The sequence below is a fragment of the Panthera pardus genome, unplaced genomic scaffold (assembly GCF_024362965.1).
Source record: "Panthera pardus isolate Hobbes unplaced genomic scaffold, ASM2436296v1 HiC_scaffold_26, whole genome shotgun sequence".
NCBI classification, from domain to species: Eukaryota; Metazoa; Chordata; class Mammalia; order Carnivora; family Felidae; genus Panthera; species Panthera pardus.
Window position 1 is genome coordinate 6,799,048 of NW_026526832.1, and position 19,114 is coordinate 6,818,161.

Below are 19,114 nucleotides of genomic sequence, written 5' to 3' on the forward strand. Positions count from 1 at the left end.
GAGCTGGCTATTTACGGAGCCTCAACTCATTTGTTTCTTGACCGGTGGTTAATGAGTTGATCAGTCAGTGCACAAGCTCCTAGAAGGTCCTGCCGGTGTAGTTTGTTTGCTGTGGCTCCCAAGGCAGCAAGGACATCACATTAACCTCGTGAGGCCAGATGGTCCATGGTGTAGTAAAGGCTGGGAATGATGGTTTCCTGAAGCGTTAGCTGCCCCTTGCTGCAAGTCCAGGGTCAAATATCCAAGGACCTGTGAATAGTGGGAAAATAGTGGCGCAACCCTATGGGGTCACTGCAGGAAACAGGCTATTTTGCAGAAATGGAGCTCGCCCGGGCCCCTTTATGAGTGGTCAGAAGCAGATGCCAGTGTGGAAGCAGGTAGGACCCCTCTATGGTCAGCTGTGGTGCCAAGAGGAGCTCCCAGGATTGAGAGGGAGGGGGAAGCAGAGGGAGCGGAGACAGAGCAGAAGAGGGGGCTACATCTTGGGTCAACCCTCTGAAGCCGGTAACTGGTGTTGGGGCAGCGGTATTGGAAGAAACAGCAATAAACACACTGACTGCTCGAGTCTGATCGACAAGCTGGAAACAGCCTGGGCCTGGCTGGCACCATCTGACAGCTGTGAGGGACTCAGGGATGAAATCGGGCATCAAATCCACTCCTCACGGCACACTGAGTGCAAGCGACAGACGGAAAAACAGATTAATATTAAAAATGTCACCAGCTTTCACGGTTGGGCGAGAGAAACACTTCCAACTAGGGACAGATTTGCAAGACTTCATAATCCTGAGGACTAATATCCTTCATCACCCTCATCAAACAGCCAGAAGTGGTGCAGGGCTCACTGAAGAAGAAAGAGTGAGCGGGAGAACATGGGGAAGGTTGGGATGCCTAAATGCTCAGAAATCAGGCAGTTGACTATAACTTCAGAAATGGGTTTTATACTGGAGGTCACAAACTGGCTGCCAGCTGGCTGAATCCAGCTTGTAGACATGAACTAGGTGGCCCACAAATGTCTTTATTTTTGAGTTTGAACTAGAGGCCAAAATACACAAATCACGAGAATCACACACACACACACACACACACACACACACACACACACACACACAACTCTGATTCTCTTGAAATACCTATGGGCTCAGGCCTGAGTTCTCCAGATGGCATCAGGCACCACAGGCCTCCTTCCTGCTGGCTTCTACAGTCATTTGTGATTCTAACTCCTGTATTAAGCCATCAAGTACTTTTTATGGATCAGGGGGTTAGCAGGGCTGACTTTCTGAAAGTCCAAGTTAAATGAAGCTTATATAACAAAATGGGAGAGAGATTTTGGTCTTCCTTTAGGTGACAAGATCGAGCTACTCCTTTAACTGATTGAAACAATCATCTAATCAAAATCATTTTTTATTAAACAACAACATGCAAGAGAAGTTTATTAAAAAAATGCTGTTTAGTTTGTCACCCTTACAAAATTTTTAGCTGTGTGTATTTCTTCCAGTCTTTTCACATGATTTTTTACACAGTTGCATACGTGGGTTAGCATCCTGCTTTTCGCACTGAACACTGTAATGTACATATTTTATCACATTGCTATATAATCCTCATTTTTTGTTATTCTACATAATGTTTCAAGGAACATCTGCATGTATTTGGGTCTTTTTTTTTTTTGTATTTTGAAGTATTTGCTCAGAATATATTTTCAGAAGTAGCATGAGTGGGTTATATAATAACTTGCATATTAAAGAGTTAACCTGTAAATTCCTATCCCCAAAGTACCCTGTATAAATCTCTTCATCTCAGCAAATTGTTGGAGAGGCTGTAGGAAAAAAAAAGTCATTTCAGCATATGTGATAGGATTGTGGGTAATTTAAAAAAAAAATTCAGCATGTGAAGTCCATTCCGGGAATAGCACTATCTTGAGACCCAAGTCAAATAGTACTAAATGTACTAAGCAGAGGCCTATGTTTAAAGAAGAAACTCATTTGCTCTTAATAACTGCAAAATTCCACATAGCTCAATGAGGGAGTCAGAATACTCCACAGAGAGAGCATCAAAGTCTGGTTCAAAAAGATATGGGAGGCCAAGATACAAGACAAACTGTCTTTCCCCATTAAAGCATCTTTGTGCCCTAAGTACAATAGTCATTTCTTAGAACAAGGGCTGCTTTTAAAATTTTTTATTGATGGGAGAAAAAAAATGACTAAACAAGACCAGAGCATTTAAAGGTATTTTATACCCTATAAACAACCTAAAGAGGGGCGTAAACAAGGTGATATGTCATAAAATGAAATGTGATACAGATAATCTTACCACTATCTTCTGTATGGGTTCAGATGACTAACAGTGCCCGAAATCTCCAAGTAATGGAAAGGAAGCACACTGTGTATTTTATTTTCATTTTGCCTACACATCTTTCCCCAAATAAATGAGGGGATTGACGTTATGGGAGGGGAGGACAAAATGAGAGCCTTCTCTAGAGATGGACCTCCTTGCCGAAGAACCAAAGGGTGCCAGAGGGGCTTCTGGGAAATGGCCCACAAGTTTTGTTTCCACGCCGGGCATGTCAGCAGCACCTCTCAGGGCAGGATTACAGAGCACTTGGGCGAACTCCACCTCCTGTGGGAAGGCAGCCTGACTTTGGTGAGGAGAAATCGTGCCTCCCTAATCTACTAGAGCTCTTTGAAGGGCCAAATAAGTGTATGGATAAGGAGGGAAACAGTAGACACACTCTATTTACACTTTCAAGGAGCTTCTGACAGGCTCCATACCAAAGCCTGTTGAGTCGCCATGGGAATGGGGGGAATGTCTAGTGACAATAGGGAACCGGCTTAGAGATAAGAAATACGGAGTAAGGATAAATAGGCCTTTCTTTGGATGGAAACGTGTTGACAGTGAGGCTCCTGGTGGGGAATTGAGGCTCCTGAGGGAGATGAGGTTAACTTGGCTCTTAGTGATTTGAGACGTGACCATCAGCCCTCTGCTTTCACAAGCGACTTGTGGAAATTGGCTTCATTGCCCTGTAGTCACAGCTCGTATATTACCGTGGTGTATTTGTGACATCTCTAGTGATGTTTTGGTGACACCTCTAGTGACACTGTGGGCCCTGAAAGGCAGGGGCATGTCTGATATTTCAGTATTCACTATGATGATTAGCACTTAAATATTCTGTGGCTTGAGCAGTTGAGAGAGGAGTGAGAGTGTACATTGAAATTGCCTGGCTCACCAATGATGCTGAGCTCTTCCATGTGGGGAGATGTCAACCAAAAACTGTAAGCTGCAGGGAGACACGGGACACTCGTGCGTAGTCTGATGTTCACCGTGGGCAAGGGTCGGTCGGGTAAAGCATTAAGTGAGCAATAATTCAAATTGCACTCTGTTTTTACTCTAAATGGCACAGACAGTCCATGTAAATGTGTGTTGAATTATACATCAGTTTAGAGAATAATAGTAAAAATTGTGCTTTTGAGGATGACAGATTTAAAGCTCTCAGTGACAGCCCAAGAAAGGGTTTTGGGTCGCTACAGTCCAGGGCTTCTTAACCTAGTTTTCATCATTGCCCTCTCCCTTGCCAAGTACTCTTGTGGATACTTAAAAAAAATTTTTTTTAATGTTTATTTTTGAGAGAAAGACAAGAAGAGACAGAGCATGAGTGGGGGAGGGGCAGAGAGGGAGAGATGGAGACACAGAATCCAAAGCAGGCCCCAGGCTCATCTGTCACCACAGAGCCCGTTGTGAGGCTTGAACTCACGAACCGTGAGATCATGACCTAAGCTGAAGTCAGATGCTTAACCCACTGAGCCACCCAGGTGCTCCTCTTTATGGATACTTTTATCCTAATTGCACCACCCCCATGGGATTTTAATAGCATAGTGTCTGTCTGGGAGGGCCACCAGTCACTGGGATAGCGGAGATTTTTTTTCATGTTCCAAGAGCCAAGTCTTGTCTCCTTGGGGATGATCACAGTCCTCAGGACAATGCATGCTCTAGAGGACTCCCTGACAATTACAGACCTCACACCAAGGTCCCTCTGGCTTCAGGTGGGTTTGACCGATGGAGAGCATCACAGGAGGTGGGGATTTAGAGGGGGCGGGGAGGAGGGTAACAAGAGCGTACCTGGTCTTCTGGCTCCCTCCTTGTGAGGTCACCCTGCCTGGCCATGTCCTTTGGTCACTTGACTCCTTCCAGGTTCTCCTCTGAGGTCTGGTAGCAGATTATACTCCCTTCCCTTGGGTAGAGTTGGTAACACCTCTACTGCTATTAGCCCCAGCTTACAGCCCTATCCCTTAGGGTTCCCCTGTACCCACACATTTGTCAATATATCTTATGTTCAGTGTGTTCTCCATTTCCTGTTGGGACCCTGAATGATAGAGGGGGGAGGTCTTGTCACTACATCTCAGGAGAAACACTCTGGAGCTGAAAGGAGACCAGCAGAGGGTAGGTGAGTGATTGGGGGTGAGGGACTACATAGGATGGGGGAGAAGGACAAGGGATCACAGTCTTAAAAAAGGAGGCTGAGATGGGTCTTGTTCTGATTTATGGAATGGGGTGGGAGAATGAACTCCTTCTACATGGTCGTTAAGGATCCTCTAGAACTTAAGAGGTAATTTTCAGAAATATCGTGGTCTGTCCCCTTCACATAGATGGGACTTAGGTAGCATTTTCTCCACCTGATGGTGCAGTATTGGCCTGGATTCACAAAGAAGTGAACAGGGGAAATAAAAGTCCCTGTGACCGACCACAAAGGGGTCCTTAAAAAAGGTCAGGTTCTTTGGGGGCATCCTCACCCTTTGGGGATGAGCCAGAGAGGCAGGCCTGGTCTCCTTAAGTTGCCTTTTGGGTTTTCTGTCAAAGGCAGTCGTGGGTCTGGGAACCCTTCCCAGTGGAAGTGCAGGTCTGAGTGCATCAGTGATCTGGGTTCAGGGGGACGCTGTGCTCCCCCGTGAGACAGAGGGTGGAGGGGAAAGAATACGGGCTTTCGGAGGCTTGCATCCTGGGTCTTCATCTGGGCCACCACCCGTTTCAGAGTTGCCATGGGGATTAAATGAGAAAGCGCATATAAGGCAGCCTGGCCCTCTTCCTAGCGGACTGAATAGTCTCATGCTCTGAGCCTACCAAGTCTTTTGCTGGCTCTGCCCCTTGGAACAGAGAGCAACCAGGCTTTACATGCTTTGGGCTCCAGAAGCCAAAGAGTGAAAGCAAGAAGCCGTTGTCATGGATGGCGGGCGGGTGGGCACATTATCCTGAGGCCTCCTAATCCCATTTTCTGCTTTCATGTTAATCCTTTTCCTCCTGTCTGCCACACACTCAACTCCCAGGGCACTGACCCGGAGAGCCCGGCTCCACCTCCTCCAGGCGATGGCAGGGTTCCCTGTTGGGGGTGCTGGAGGTGGGGTGTGGGGAGAGTCTGGCTGTGCCTTGGTCCTCCCCTGTCCACCTGGATACTCTTCCAGGCCAGGTCATTGATGAATGCCGAGGGCTCAGCTCGCTCAGAGCAGTGACAGGTCAGTTAGTATTTCCTAAACACTTAACTGCTGACACTGGCTAAGACCCTCACTTGCATAATTTCATTCAGTCCCTATAACACTCCTGTGAAGCAGATATTATTGATCTGAAATTTGTAGGTGAGGAGATGGGAGGCTCAGGGAGTTGTCACAGCCCAGATCACACAAAGAGCAAAACACAGGACTGGCCAACATTCCTCCAGAGCCTCTCGGGGGACCAGTGGCAACATGACCCCTCTCATGTTGCTTCCTACTTCCCCAGCCCTGGAAAGGACTCACCTCTGGCTTCCCTCCTCTGGGACTGCCACCTGCAGCTTTGGTTGGGTGAATGTATTTCTTCCGTGCATGAGGCCTGAGTATCTTTGGCCGCGCAGCGGAGTGGAAAGAACATAGACTTTGGGGAGAGGGGGTGTGGTTCTGGCTTCCACAGGAAGGGGACAAGATGTACCCAGGAACTGAACGTTTTCCAGGGAGACAGGTGGCTACATGTGAGTGGCCATCTGTGGGGGAGGGATGATTTTGCCTCAGGCTTTTTACTCCCTGTCCTCTTCCTTTCAGGGCACTCTATCACCTCTCCATTCCCAGCTGCAAATGCCCTTTTCTCTGCTCTGCAGGACTGAGCCTGGCCATTTTTGCCCCAGATATCTAGGTTCTGAGGCAAGGCTCGCTCACTGGGGAAGAAGCAATCCACCCTCCCCTCAGCCGCCTGTGCCCCACTCTTTCTAAAACAGTTTAATGTGCTCTGGACCTCCAACTGGAATGATAATCGTACCCTGCTGAGGATAGGCCTGCCCCTCTCCCCCAGCCACCTCTAGAAACTTCTAGAGTCTAAAAGGCAGTTCTTGGTTCATCTTCAGCCTGCTCTTTTTCACTGAGCCACACAGTTCCCTGTGGGCCTCTCTGCTGACTGTAATCAAGGTCTTTGCTTCTCTCTGGACTGCACAGAACCTGCAGATTTTCCTGTCCCAGCCCCATGACACCTGCTTGGTCCCAGCTTAGCGACGTGGTTCCTTCTGTCCTCAGAGCTCTATGCACTGGTTGGCAGCTGGAGAATAACAGAGAAAGTGTAAATCTAACACTGGATGGCAGGGGCAGGCTAGATGTGTTGTAGCACATGAGTTCCGTTGAGGAAAGGGGTGTGGAGACTGAGAAAAGCTGAGGTCCTTCGTGGAAGGGTAGGGCCTGAGGGCGGCAAGCACGGCTGGGACCTGTCTTGGTTGAGACATGGTGTGAGATACTGTGGTGGCTCTGACCCTCCTCGCAATCACCAAGTCCAGGTAGACAGAGGCAAGATGTGGCCCGTGTGGCTTAGGCATGGTGGTAGTGAGGTGCAACCCTGAGGGTCTATGCAACATCCACGGTTAGGATTCTAGAACTAACACAGACTCCTCAATCCCCTAGAACTATACAGGGACGTCTTGTACCTGAGAACTTACAACAATGACATCTGTTGAAGAGAAATTGGGTTCTGAGTTAAAGTTTGGTCATTCTTTTCAAAACCCTCAAAGGTTTGTGTGCTTTGAAAATATTCTAGAAGCAGAACGGTGTGTAGGAGGGAAGGTGCAGGATTTCAAGTTAGAAAATACGTATCTGTGCTGGGCTCCCTGTGGCCTCCGTGTGATCTTGAACACTTAGGTCCTCATTTTCTGGGCTTCCACACGCTTGAGTCTTCCCCTCCTAGACCCTCCGGCCTAAAACCCAGGAAGAAGGGGCTAGTCTTTCCATAGACTTTCCTTTCTTCCCACTTTCCATATATTTCATGCTTGGGAAAAGGCTCTGAAAAAAAAATTGCCCATTAGCTTGCGGTGGGCGGTGGGGACGATGATGAGGCCAAACCTTGTATGGGGCAAAGGTGACCTGACGGCAGGTTGCTTGGGAGTCCCCTGACGTGGCTGACATCACGCCATTAGGACATCAGTCCTCTGGGTAAAAGCTTTGCATGGAAGAAGCCGGTGTGTATTAAAGCGTGAACCTCCCTGTAGGAAGAAGTCCCTCATGTCTTTTGTCCGGACATGGATATGGAGGGCCAAGGAGGGAGGTGGGCACCATGGGAGAGGGACCTGAAAACACGTTTTGCCAACTGCAGTGTTTGCCACAAAGATTTCACTCCTCCAGAGGTCATCCCCCATGACCTCCTGCCCCCATTTCCCCCAAACACCAAAGACGTTAAGTGAGAATGAGTAAGTCAGCCCAAGAAACTGTGGCTTGGGAAGAATCCTTGCCAGGAAACGTCATTTATTAATTGACTGATTTTTTTCCTTTTTCTTTCTTTCTTCTTTTTTCTTTTTTTTTTTTACAAAAATAAACATTTTAACGAACAAGAAATACAAAAGCTTCTGGATATACAAACTCCAGGAGGGGGGAGAGGCTGGTTTTGGCTGCTTGGCGGCTTTCACTGAAAGCAAATGAGGCAGAAAGGCCCCGGCCCCACCCCCACCCCAGGTCCTGGCTCAAACCGCAACCTGCTCCTTGACCCCGTGTCTTGGCTCATACCATGTGTGTGCTCCTCTGTTCCCGCCTCTGCGCTGGCCTGCGGGTGCCCCCGGTTGAGTGGCCGGAGGCGGCCTCCCCAGGTACGGAGTTTCCCACATCCCAGAGCATCGCCATCCGGAGCTCGGCTGAGAGAACACCCCGTGACCGATTGTCCCACGCAGCCCCTGCCAGATTGTGGCGGCAGCAGCAGCAGCAGCAGCAGCAGCAGCAGCAGGGGCTCTGGCTACATTCTCACACCATGAACACAGTGATGGGGCTGCCCACAGAACTGTCCCAGCGAGGGGCAGAGGCCCCCGCGGGGACACCAGCCTGAGCCTCGCTGGCAACTCAGAGGGTTGCAGAGCCAGTCAGCCCCCCGTGATTCCTGGCCTGGGGCCAGCAGTCCCATACCTAGACCGGTAAACTCACATTTTAACATTTGGCATTATTGCACGTTGTCCTGGTCGCCTCACTGGGGGGTGTCAGCCTCGTCTGCAGGGCTTTGCAGGTGACATATGAAAGTCACTCCCTCCCTCCACAGGCGAGCCCAGCTGGCGGGGCTGCTCTGCCGCCAGCTGGGCCCTCAGGTCAGCGAGGCCCTCACATATGTGGTCTTGTTGGGATCGGGGACCACGTGGCTCCATCCTGTCTTGAAAAATACCAGCTGCCGACCTGGGGGCAGAGGTGAGACATAACAGGACTGTTTCTCTCCCTGGAGGCGGGGCCAGTCTCCCTAATGTGACTGCCCAGAGGACACATATACTTGTCCCTCATCATCTCTGCCTTCTCGTCTTCTCATCAAACCTGGCTTCTGATGGGGGACTGCTACCTGTCAGTTTCTTCCAGGGAGCTCCAGTCACCTCCCTCCGGGTGTCCTTTCCCACTGGCTCACCTGTCCAGGTGGTCTGGTTGGTGACCACAAAGGCCTGGCACTGGGCATGGCTCTCACAGACGTCCACAGCCTCAGCCACGTTGAACACTGAAAGGAGGCAGCTTCCATGGTGGTAGGAGGGCCAGCAGCGGTAGTCTTCCTGGGGGATGGTGCTGCCTGGGAGGCGCTGGTACTCTGTGGGTTGGGGACGGAGCTCAGATGAGAACTCTGTGTCTCTAGGCATGAGGGCACTGGGGCCACTTTATGAACAGGGCTAAGACTCATTTCCTAACGGAAAGCTGAAAGCTGAAATCTAGCCCTAGTGTGGAGATGATGAAGGCAGCTACCACTGGGGGACTGGGCTGACCACCCAGTAAAGGCAAAGGTGAGATTCAGTTTCTGGGAGATACACAGCTCCCAAATCTAAGAGTGCGCAGTGGGTTCAGACAGCACATGATGGCGGGCACATCGTGGGATAAACACACACAGAGCTGGAGATCAGGACATTTTAGACATTTAGAGCCAAGCTTCTCAAACTTCAGTGTGCCTGTGAATCTCCAGTGAATCTGGTTAAAGGGCAGATCCTGACTGAGAAGGTCTGGAGCGAGGCTTAGGATTGGGCACTTCTAACCAGCTTCTGGTGCTGCTGGTCTGCAGATGGCACTTTGGAATAGTGAGAGTTTAGAGCACCCCTTGGTCCTACTTCCTCCTGGCTTTGGGCAGAGAGGTTAGGCAAGCTCCTGAGGGAGGGGACAGTTAGAGGTTTCTGAGCTTAAGGGGAGGTTTCTGAGCTTAAGGGGAATGCAAATGAACGTGGAACACAGCAATGACAACTTCAGTGTCTGGGAGGGGGCTGGAGGAAAAATCTTTCCATTAGCGGAAAGAGCCCCCAAATGCTCTGAGAGCTCCTCAATCAGGAAGATGCTTAGTTGCAGGCCGCCTGTTCACCTGAGTCCTTTCGGCTGCTAGGGGAGCCTCAGCTCTGCACTGATAATGCAGAGGCCCTGGGCCTCTGGTCACCCCGCCCTCCTGCCTCCTTCTTCTCCCAGGGACTAGACCAAAGTCCAGGGCTGGCTGTGATTTATAGCCCCATAAACGGCGTCCTCAGGGACAGAGCCAGCCATTGTTCACCTCGTTAAACTTTATTTACAGGGCTAACGAGGGCTCCCCCACCCCTAAGACTGGCCAGAGCTCCTTGAATACAGAGGCTGCCCACTCCTGGCCCCCCTGCCAACCATGATAAACCCCAGGGCCTCAGCGGAGGGACTATAGCAGTGGCTAGAATTCTCCGCCTGGAATTCTTGGGCTTCTTGACTCGTTTTGCTAAGGAGCCCCAACCACCTCCAGCCACCTTTCTCACCCCCAGAAGGGTAGAGGAAGGAAAGAGAAGCAAACATATATTGTATTCCAGCTGTGTTATAGGAACCAAGGTTAATTGCTTGCACACACTTCCCCTGGCATTTATTCCCCAGAAGTAGTTTGTGAGGCACGTAATAAACCCAATTCACAGATGAGCAAAGTGGGCTCGAGGTGAAGGTAATCTGCTCGAAGTCACACAGTCAGTACATAGTGGGGTCTGGAGCCACCCGGAGAAGGGGTATCAGGGCCCACCTCCCCAGGTCAAGGCAGAATGACCACTCAGCCAGAGAGGACACCTCCAAGTAAAGGCTAAACAGTCAGTGGTCTCCCCAAGTGTGCCTTAGAAGGATGAGCCGCTTAGCCCAGTGAGGGCGACCACTCACCCTCCCACCTGTTCCCCACCTCCCCAGCCCCTGGGGCCCTGTTGGAGCCACTCACCCGCTCTGCCACCTGCCGTGGCATTCTGCAGGTACTGCCCGCTCTGGTACAGGTGTAGCACTTTCTCCAGCTGGGCCAGAGTCTCGTCTACTCCCCAGGTGAGCTCTCCTGCAGAGTGCAGTGTGGCTATGAGAGGGTACATGGGCTTCCACTCCTCCCTGAGGTGGCAACCAGCTGCCTTTCCCTCTCTCCCTCTGAAGCCTGGGCCCACATGACCAGCGTACTGGGAAGGGGGTTTGATACAGAATGCCACTTTGGGAAACGATGGTTTCTGGACTATGTGCTGTCCTGGGTTATTCTTGTCTCCATGCCTGCTGGGGGAGGGGCAGGGTGATGGGACGCAGAAGGGCCCTGGAGAGCTCACCTGTGGCATTGACAATGCTGTCCAGCAGAGGTCGTAGTGAGGGTGGGGCACTGTGGGGCAGGAGGTATGTGAAGAAAAACCTGGGACGGAGAGAAATCAGGGGCTCAGTGGTCCAGCCTTGGAGGACGCATCTTTCCTCTGCCCCAACTTGGGACAGAACCCTAATCGGGCCAGGGAGCCTGATCCCTCAGGCCTAGGCATAACCCCAGAGTGTACCAAGGAGTCTGCTCGGACTCAGGGTAGGGATCTGGGCATATGCTAAGGCCGAAACTTGACTTTACATGAAACTGAAAGCTGAGGTCTGTTTCCCTCATCCATCCCCAGGACTTCCCCACCACCCAGTCCCATCTTACCCCGTGAGCTGATCGCTGTCAGAGCAGCCCCCTGGCTGGGGCCCAGTGAGGAGCTTCCAGAGGTGAAGGACCAGGGGAGAAAGGGGGAACACCGATCCCACCAGCCCTAGACTCCACTGTGACACTATTTTAAGAAGTCTCCAGCTGCCACCCCCCAACCCAGATTCTCCTTGGAGCTATTTTTAGCATCATCATCAGGAGCCTGAATGTTCCCTTCTTGAGTGGGTGGAAGACTTTCTCTGCCGCTGCTGCTCTGTTGGTCAAGGCCGAGCCTCCCTGCCCTGGCTGGCCTCCTGGAGCCCACGCTGGCTCTCCCCTTGCCACGCCCTCCGGGGCCCACTCTCCCTCCCTGGCCTTCCTGAGTGGGAAGTGGAGGTCACCTGTAGGCATTGTAGAGGTTGCGCTTCTCATTCATGCCCTCACACCAGCCCTGGGCTGAGCAGGGCAGGGTGAAGTTCCTGGCTGGAAACTCCAGTATGCAGTCTGTGCTGCTTGTACATGGTGTCTCCTCCACGCGTGCGTCGTCCAGATCCGTTACCTTCAGCTCCCCATCCACCAGCACAAACTGTCGGGGGCGGAAGTCCAGCAGAGTGACGGAGCCCAGCGGGGAGTGGGCCAGGTGGTGGAGGAGGCGGCCCAGGCTCAGGCAGATCTGAGGGGTAGACACAAGGCTGCTCACCGTGTCTCTCCTGGGAAAGGGCCTGGGGGGCTCCAGGGCTCACCCCTTTGGGGTTCTGGACTTCGCTTGGGGTGGAGGGGTTGGCTTTTCTCTTAAACGCCCCAGTACTTACTAAGGGCTGAGGGTCAGGGCCCTAACAGAGCAAGCCAGTGATTTTTCTATTAATCCAGGCTGGCCTGACCCTGACCATGGGCGGCACATAAGCTTGTGGGTAACGGATCTCCTCCCTGAAGCTGCATCTTGAATGTGGTTTTAGTTCAGTGTGTGGAAACAGAGGGAGGGTCAAGCTGACCTTAAGGTCTTTTCTAGTCCTTTGCAGCCAGGCTACGTGTGTGTGTGTGTGTGTGTGTGTGTGTGTGTGTGTGTGTAAGGGGGCAGGAGTACAAAAACGTCAGGATCCTCTAGGTCTTGCTTCTTTTTTTAACCCTTTGGCTGATGGCCGAGTCAGCTTTGCTCCAACTTTCCCTCCTTTTAGATGGAGGAGGAGTCAAGCTGCTCTGGAGGGCTGGCCTTCTAAGGGAAAACCATCCCAGGGAGGAACCCAGGGCCCGGCCCTCCTCCCTGCTTACTCGGAAACGGTCCTCCCAGGAAGTCTGCAGCAGCTGGATCATCTCCACAGGGGCACCCAGCTCCGTGATGGTAGTCAGGGTGTCTGGGATGTCCTCGCTGTCCTGGTAGCAGTAGCCATAGAGCTAGGGGAGGTCCAGGGCAGGTCATTAGGTCACAGGGTCGGGGTGGGGACAGAGAAGGGTTGGGCTGTCAGATGCCCCCTCCCTGTGCACTACCGACCCCCTACCCCCATCCCTAGGCTGTTGTTGCAGCTCAGGCCAGAAGAGACCAGCATCGACAGCATTGCCTGAGAAGCCTGCCCTCTGTCCCTGCAGCCAGAGTTCCTGCTGATTACATCAGCCTCTTACCTCCTGCCTCCCAGGTAAATGGGCAGGTCTGGACACCATGTGTCAACCATGTGCCAGGCACTGTGCTAAATGTTTTACATGCGTAACTCGATTCTTATAATAACTTTACACAGGCATAGTAGGTACTATTATTAGTCTCCAATTTACAGGTGAGGAAACCAACTCAGAGAGGTTAAGTTCCTTGCATAACATCACACAGCTGATAAATGCAGGAGCTAGGATTCAAATTTACGTCACTCGAATTCTAAGAATATCATCCGTTAATCAACAAGCCAGCAAATTGGTATTATACCTCTGCCTCTGCTCCAATCCTTCTCTATTCTTTATCATTTCTACTTGGGGGCAGCTTCATTCTTTTCTCAGCTCTGGTCTTGTGGGCAGTAAAACAAGCTCCCTCGGGATTGGGAACAAGCAGTAGGTAAGAACAAAGTGTCCAAGGGGCACATCCTTGGCGTGTTTTTCATATGTTGGTGGTGAGGGGGAGGCGGTGGTCACACCCACCAATGGGAAGAGTAGTAAGGGAAGGTTTCTGGGGAAGATCAGTTCTTTGGGGGCATGCTCACAAGGGCCTGCCCACTCCGTAGGACCTGAGGCTGGGCTTGGTACAGCTCAGCTCAGGGACTTGTGGGAAGCACAGCCTGACTTTGTCATTAACACCTAAACCAGCATCCACAGAGAGCCCTGCTTCCTTCAGCCTCTGCCACCACACCGCACATCAGTTAGGGGTCAGCTGCTGCTCAAAACAACCAGCACCCTGTGGGGTAGGAACACAAAGGCTGAGTTGTCCAGGCCGCAGCAGGCAGAGGGGAGAGCTGCACAATGTGGGGATTGAGGGGGGAGTGCGGCACAGGATCCAAGCACGGGCTAGATGTCCCTACATACCATACCATCGCCCTTCTTACCATCATTCACACCCCGCCCAGATCTACTCCAGGCCCTCACATGCCCCCTTCGGTCCCAGGAGTGCCCTTTCAGCACCCCCTTCCTGAAGCCAGTGGCCCCAGTCCTGCTGGCATGAGAGAGAAGGCACGACTCAGCGTCCGCCATTAGCTCACCAGGGTGGTGAACTGGGGGATCAGGGGACAGTCCCAGGCACCCTCTTCTTCCCTCTCTGTCTGCTCCCCCACCTCACACCAGCCCAGGGAGGCCCCAGATCCTGGTGGGGCGGGGTGGGGGGAGGAAGGTAAGGGGAGCAGCCCTGGGGCCTGGTTCTCATTTTCTTGCCCAGAGTCTGAGCCTTTGTGGGAAACTTCTGAAGGGTATTAAACACCCGGAGGTCGTTAAATGCGCTGTTAACGAGGTATTAATCAACACCCCTCAGGAAAAAATAAAAAGACACCATTAACCCCCCCAGGAAGCGTGAGGCTGAGCATTTCAGGCACATCTTTTGTTCGTTTGGGAGAAGAAATATACCCTAGCAGGGCCAGATTCTGGGCCCAAGAACGCCTGGGGCCCCATCTGAGGCCTGAGCTCCTGGGACTACAGGAGTTTGGGGGGAGGGAAGACCCTTGCGCCCTTTGACCCCAGGCTATAGAGGCATCTATCACGTGAGGAGTGTGTGTGTGTGTGTGTGTGTGTGTGTGTGTGAAGGGTGACGGAAGAAAAAGAGAGCTCACCCAGGCAGTCCCCAGAAACCAGAGAGAGTGCTGGGAGGTGCCCGTGGGACATGTTACCTGGCTATTTTCTATTAGAACCCACAGAACCAACTTTGGGGTTGCCAGAGAGGGGGAAGGGGCTTCGGGTGGCCTGGGGGAGCCGGGATTGTCAGAAACATTCTTTGGCTCCTCCCCAGGGCATCTATCAAATGATTTTGAAATTTTAAATGATTAAGAGGTATTAAAACATTATTTCTAGTTCCCTGCGCACCCTCACTGAAGCCTCCTGAGCAAGAAGACCCCGCAGCAGGCTTCCCTGGCACCAGAGGTAACACGCTGCTGAGGAAGCCAGAAGGAGCCTGGCTGGGGGTCGGGGCGATCAATGGAAATCAGTCCCAAAGCAGTTCCTAAACTCACACCAAAGAAGCCTTTCCTTGCTGGAATGGCAGCTTTTTAGCTTTCCCCAGATGGAAAGGATTGGGACCCTTCCCACCATATAACCCTTATGCCCCAGGGTGACTAATACCAGTCTCTGACCCTGGAAAAGTCACACAGCCAACCTCAGACAGCCCAGTCTTGGTCTAGTGAGGGGATGGGTGAAAACTATTCGGCTGTTTCATATAATTTCATTTTGGCGCCTTCGGAATTGGGCAGGGGGCCTGACATTAAAGCTGACGATCACTCTGTGATGTGTGGGGGCAGTTGGCTAGATGCTGGTCAGGAAGCTTGGCTGGGGTTAGTGAGGGAGGGAGAAATTCCGTAAGAGACAGGGAAGCGCAGTAAACCTCAAACCTGTCCTAAGGGAGGGGTGTCTTGAGTCAATTAACTAACACTTAATGTCCTGCTTCTCCACTGCTTCAGAATCAGACTGACACCCCAGGGTTGCCAAAAAGTTCCCAAGAGCCCCTGGGAAGCAAAGAGAACAAGATCCTCCCAGTTAGAACGGCCACGTAACCAGCCGCTTGCTCCCCGGAGCTCCAGGCACAGTGTCAGCTGTGCAACCAGGCATAACTACCCACAACTGTTGGCTCTGCCTGACCTCCTGCAGCCGGTTCAGGGCCTAGGATCTGGTCACAAGTGTCTGACCAGAGTTCGGGTAGCCTGGGGAGACCTGGAGCCAGCGGGAATATAAATAGCTCTCTGGCCTCTCTCTCTCATTCTGGAATACCCACCCAGGCCTGGGGGTCCATCTCCCTCCTCACCAAAGGAGGGAAGGACTCCTGGATTTCTGGTCAGTTCTGCTGGGTGCAGAAAGGTTAATCTGAGTGGGCTAGGAGGTGGAAGGTGTGGGCAAGGTTCTTCTGCTGGGGAGTCTGCACACACCCTCTGTTCCGCGGGCCAAGACCAGTCAGGGATTCCCCTCTCAGTCTGCTCAGACATGTGCAAAGAAAACAGTTTGTCTAATCCTAGGGCCGACTCAAGGACATAGAGCTGGGGGAGAGGAGGAAGTGGGTGTGTTAGGGCAGTGCTGGGGCTGTGAGAGGCCCATGCTCTTAGTCTCGGCTGGAGGGGACAAGGGGTGGGGGTGTCTCATCTTTCCCCTCTGTCCCCCAGGGAACAAGAGGGACAGAGTCCCATTTAGCAGGAACCTGGGCATCTGGCTTTTTCAGTCTTCCAGCTACTGACCACATCTACTCTGATAATGTGACCCTGAGACCCTCAGGCCTGTAGTCTGTCCCCTGAGCACTGAGCTAAGACCCTAAGGCTTCCTCAAGGATTCAAGGGCTGACTTTAAGGCCTGGAGAATGGCAGGGTCACTTCTGGGAAGGGCTGTGCATTTTCTGGCCTACTACCCAATTCCCTCCAGTCCTTCTAGTGGCTTCTGGGTGGGGTAAGGGGTGGGGATAGTCTCTGGGAATCAAGCCTGACACAGGGTCTCTTTCTAGCCATTCCCAAACCCATTGCCGTCCCATCCCATTTTCAAAGTCAGACAAGTCACTGGAAATTGAGAGAAGAGGGGTTCAGATTCCATCAGGAAAGGGGGCCCTATCATTGCAGTTGGAATCCTGACTCAGGGATGACCTCTGCTCTGTGTCTTGGCTTGCAGTCATTTCCCTGGCACTCAACACCCTAGCTCCAGCCTGAAGCAGGGTCCTAAGTCCTAACAGACCGGTACTCCTACCTCTAGTTTTGGGACCCTCTGTCCTGGCCTCTGTCTTCAAAGGATATGGTGTGGAAGCTGAGAGACCCAGGAGTCCCTCCTTAAAGAGACACCCACTCAGGAGTGAGAGGCAGGGTAGTGTGGTGGGAAGCAGCCACGGTGGGGGTTGTGCCCCCAGCTTAACGTGGACACAGTCACTGGGGCTCCGTTTCTTTACCTAAGACCAAGGGTTCTCTTCCAGCCATCCAGCCAGAGTGACCGGGCTTGGGCACGTCCAGCCAGCACCCCCCCCCCACCCCGCGTCGTACCTGCAGCACGTTGGGGTGCCGCAGCCGCTCCAGCAGCACCATCTCCTTGAGCAGCTTGTGGGCCGCCAGCCGATAGCAGCCCCTCCGTGCCCCGAACTCGCGCACGCAGCTGCCCAGATCGTGGCCGCTGAAGTCCACCGCCTTGAGCGCCACCGCGGCGCCGCCGGGCAGGCGGACCCGGTACACGGCCTTGGTGTAGCCTGAGCCCACGTACTGTGCGCCGGACACGTTGCGGAGCGCGGCGCAGCCCAGGCGCGGGCCCGAGCCGGAGGAGCCCGGGCCGGGAGCCGGGGGCCAGCCCGGGGCGCCGTCGGGCAGGGGCCGGGCCCGCGGGGGCCGGGGACGCTGCAGGCCCGGCCCGCCCGGAGCCAGGTCCATCAGGCGCCGCCGCTCCGGCCGGCCGGCCCCTGGCCCCGGGCCCCCGCGGGAATAGCGCTGCACCTCCTCGTAGCGCGCTCGGATCTGCCGGGCCAGTTCCCCGCGGCCCCCGCGACGGCCCGGGCCCGGGGCTGGCGACGGCCCGGGGGACTGGCCTGGCCGCGGAGGCTCCGACCCCGGTGCGAAGAGCACGTTGAGGACGGAGCCCAGCAGGAAGGAGGCGCAGAAACCCGCGGCTACCGCCGCCCGCCGGCGCCGCATCGCTCCCCTCCCCCCCGGCCGGCCGGCCCCCGCGCGGCTCCCCGGCCCCGGCCCCAGGAGGCTCAGGCTCCGAGGCGGCTCCGCTCTGCGTCCCGCCGGCCCCCTGCCCAGTCCGCGCGCATGGCCCCGGCGGCCCCGACCCCGGCCCCTCGCGGGCCGCACATCGGCCTGACACTTGCCTCCCTCCCGCCCTGCCCCCGCCGCTTATAAGGCCCGGAGCCGCCCCCGCCCCCGCCCCCTCCGCCTCCGCCTCCCAGCTCCCGGCCCGAGCCCGTCCTCGGCGCCGCCCCCTCCGGCCGCCCGGCCCGGCCTTCCCCGCTGACTGACAGCGGGACCTCCTCCCGCGGCCGTCCGGGCCTGGGAAGCGGCGCGGAGGCGGCTCCGGCCCTGCCCAGCCCGCGGGCCCCCGAGCTCGGGCCGCGAGAGGGGGAGGGGGCAGCGGCGGCCCCACGACGCGCGGGAGCTCCGGGCCCCGCGCAAGGGCGGATAACGGGGCCGGGCTGCCGGATAACGGGACCGGGAGGCGGATAACGGAGCTGGCCGGGCGGGGTGGGGGAGAAGATAAAGGGGTGAAGCCGGAGGGTAATGGGCTGAGCGGGGGTGGGGGGGGGGGGCGGGGGGGCGAGCAGCTGGCTCTGGGGTGGTGGGGGTCCGCGTGGTTTCAGAGCTCCCTCCCGGGACCCAGAGCCTCCCGCGGGTGGGGCTGGGGATGGCGGCTCCTCGCCTAATCTCGGATCTCTGGGCGAAGGGGGTGGGGGTGTGGAGAGGTGGACGCAGAGAGGCTGGCACCTGCGAGTCTGCGTGGGACGGGAACTCTGGGATCAGAGGAACAATCATGAGGTTTTCGAAGATGCCCTACTGAACCTCCACCCCTAAGTCTGGTTTCTCATTTTCCTTGTCCCTGCAGCCCCCAATCGAAACCCTCTCCCCGGGATCCCCGCAGTCAGACACGGTCATCAGCGGATCCAGAACCATATGCATGCTAGTAGCTTGTGCAAAGAATGCGTTTGTACCCACGGACGTGCGTGGTCCAGGCTGTCTGTGGACTGTGTGCACTGGTGTCTCTGAAGGGGCCACTGTGTCCGGGGAAAGGAAAGGAGTGTGTGTGTGCTCTGTGTGTAGGTTGGTGCTGACTCCGCCAGAACTTCTGGTCCCTCCTCCTCCCTCCCTGATTGCATCATTAGTGCTAATTGAGGGCTTTCACACGCCAGTGCATTAGCTGTTTGGAGTGAGCTCCCCCCTCCTGGGAGAGATAAGCCGCTGCCCCTCCCCATCCCAGCCCTCCACATCCCCACAGCCCTGGAACTGTCCACCCAGAACCTCTCACCTTCCTGGGCACCTTCCTGCCTCCCTCTGGTTCTGGACTGGTTAATCTCTTTCTTCCCTGGCAGTGTCAGAAATTGGCTGGAGAGGAGTCAGGGAGGTGTCAGAAGGACACCTCTCTGAGGGGGTGTCCAGGAGGGGAGATTTTCCTGCAGGGGGCTGAAGAGGTCTGACATTCCTACAGAATGCAGTCACTG

At 54.3% G+C, this 19,114-nt stretch overlaps 1 protein-coding gene across 2 annotated transcripts; it reads right to left on the bottom strand.

Annotated features, from left to right (window-relative positions):
* Positions 1 to 1,383: 1,383 nt before the first annotated feature.
* Positions 1,384 to 17,785, bottom strand: PKDCC (protein kinase domain containing, cytoplasmic). 2 transcript variants are annotated; one of them, XM_053890981.1, is made up of 7 exons: positions 16,956 to 17,785; positions 12,604 to 12,726; positions 11,736 to 12,007; positions 11,003 to 11,082; positions 10,639 to 10,746; positions 8,863 to 9,036; positions 1,384 to 1,813 (listed from the first exon to the last, which is right to left on the bottom strand). In XM_053890981.1, exons 1-7 carry the CDS (start codon positions 17,592 to 17,594, stop codon positions 1,794 to 1,796), a joined length of 1,416 nt encoding a protein of 471 aa, XP_053746956.1. In that variant the 5' UTR covers positions 17,595 to 17,785; the 3' UTR covers positions 1,384 to 1,793. The 2 variants fall into 2 exon arrangements, with proteins under 2 accessions (XP_053746956.1, XP_053746955.1); XM_053890980.1 differs by lacking the exon at positions 1,384 to 1,813 and adding an exon at positions 7,704 to 8,642 and having other exon boundaries at positions 16,956 to 17,784.
* Between the last annotated feature and the right edge of the window lie 1,329 nt (positions 17,786 to 19,114).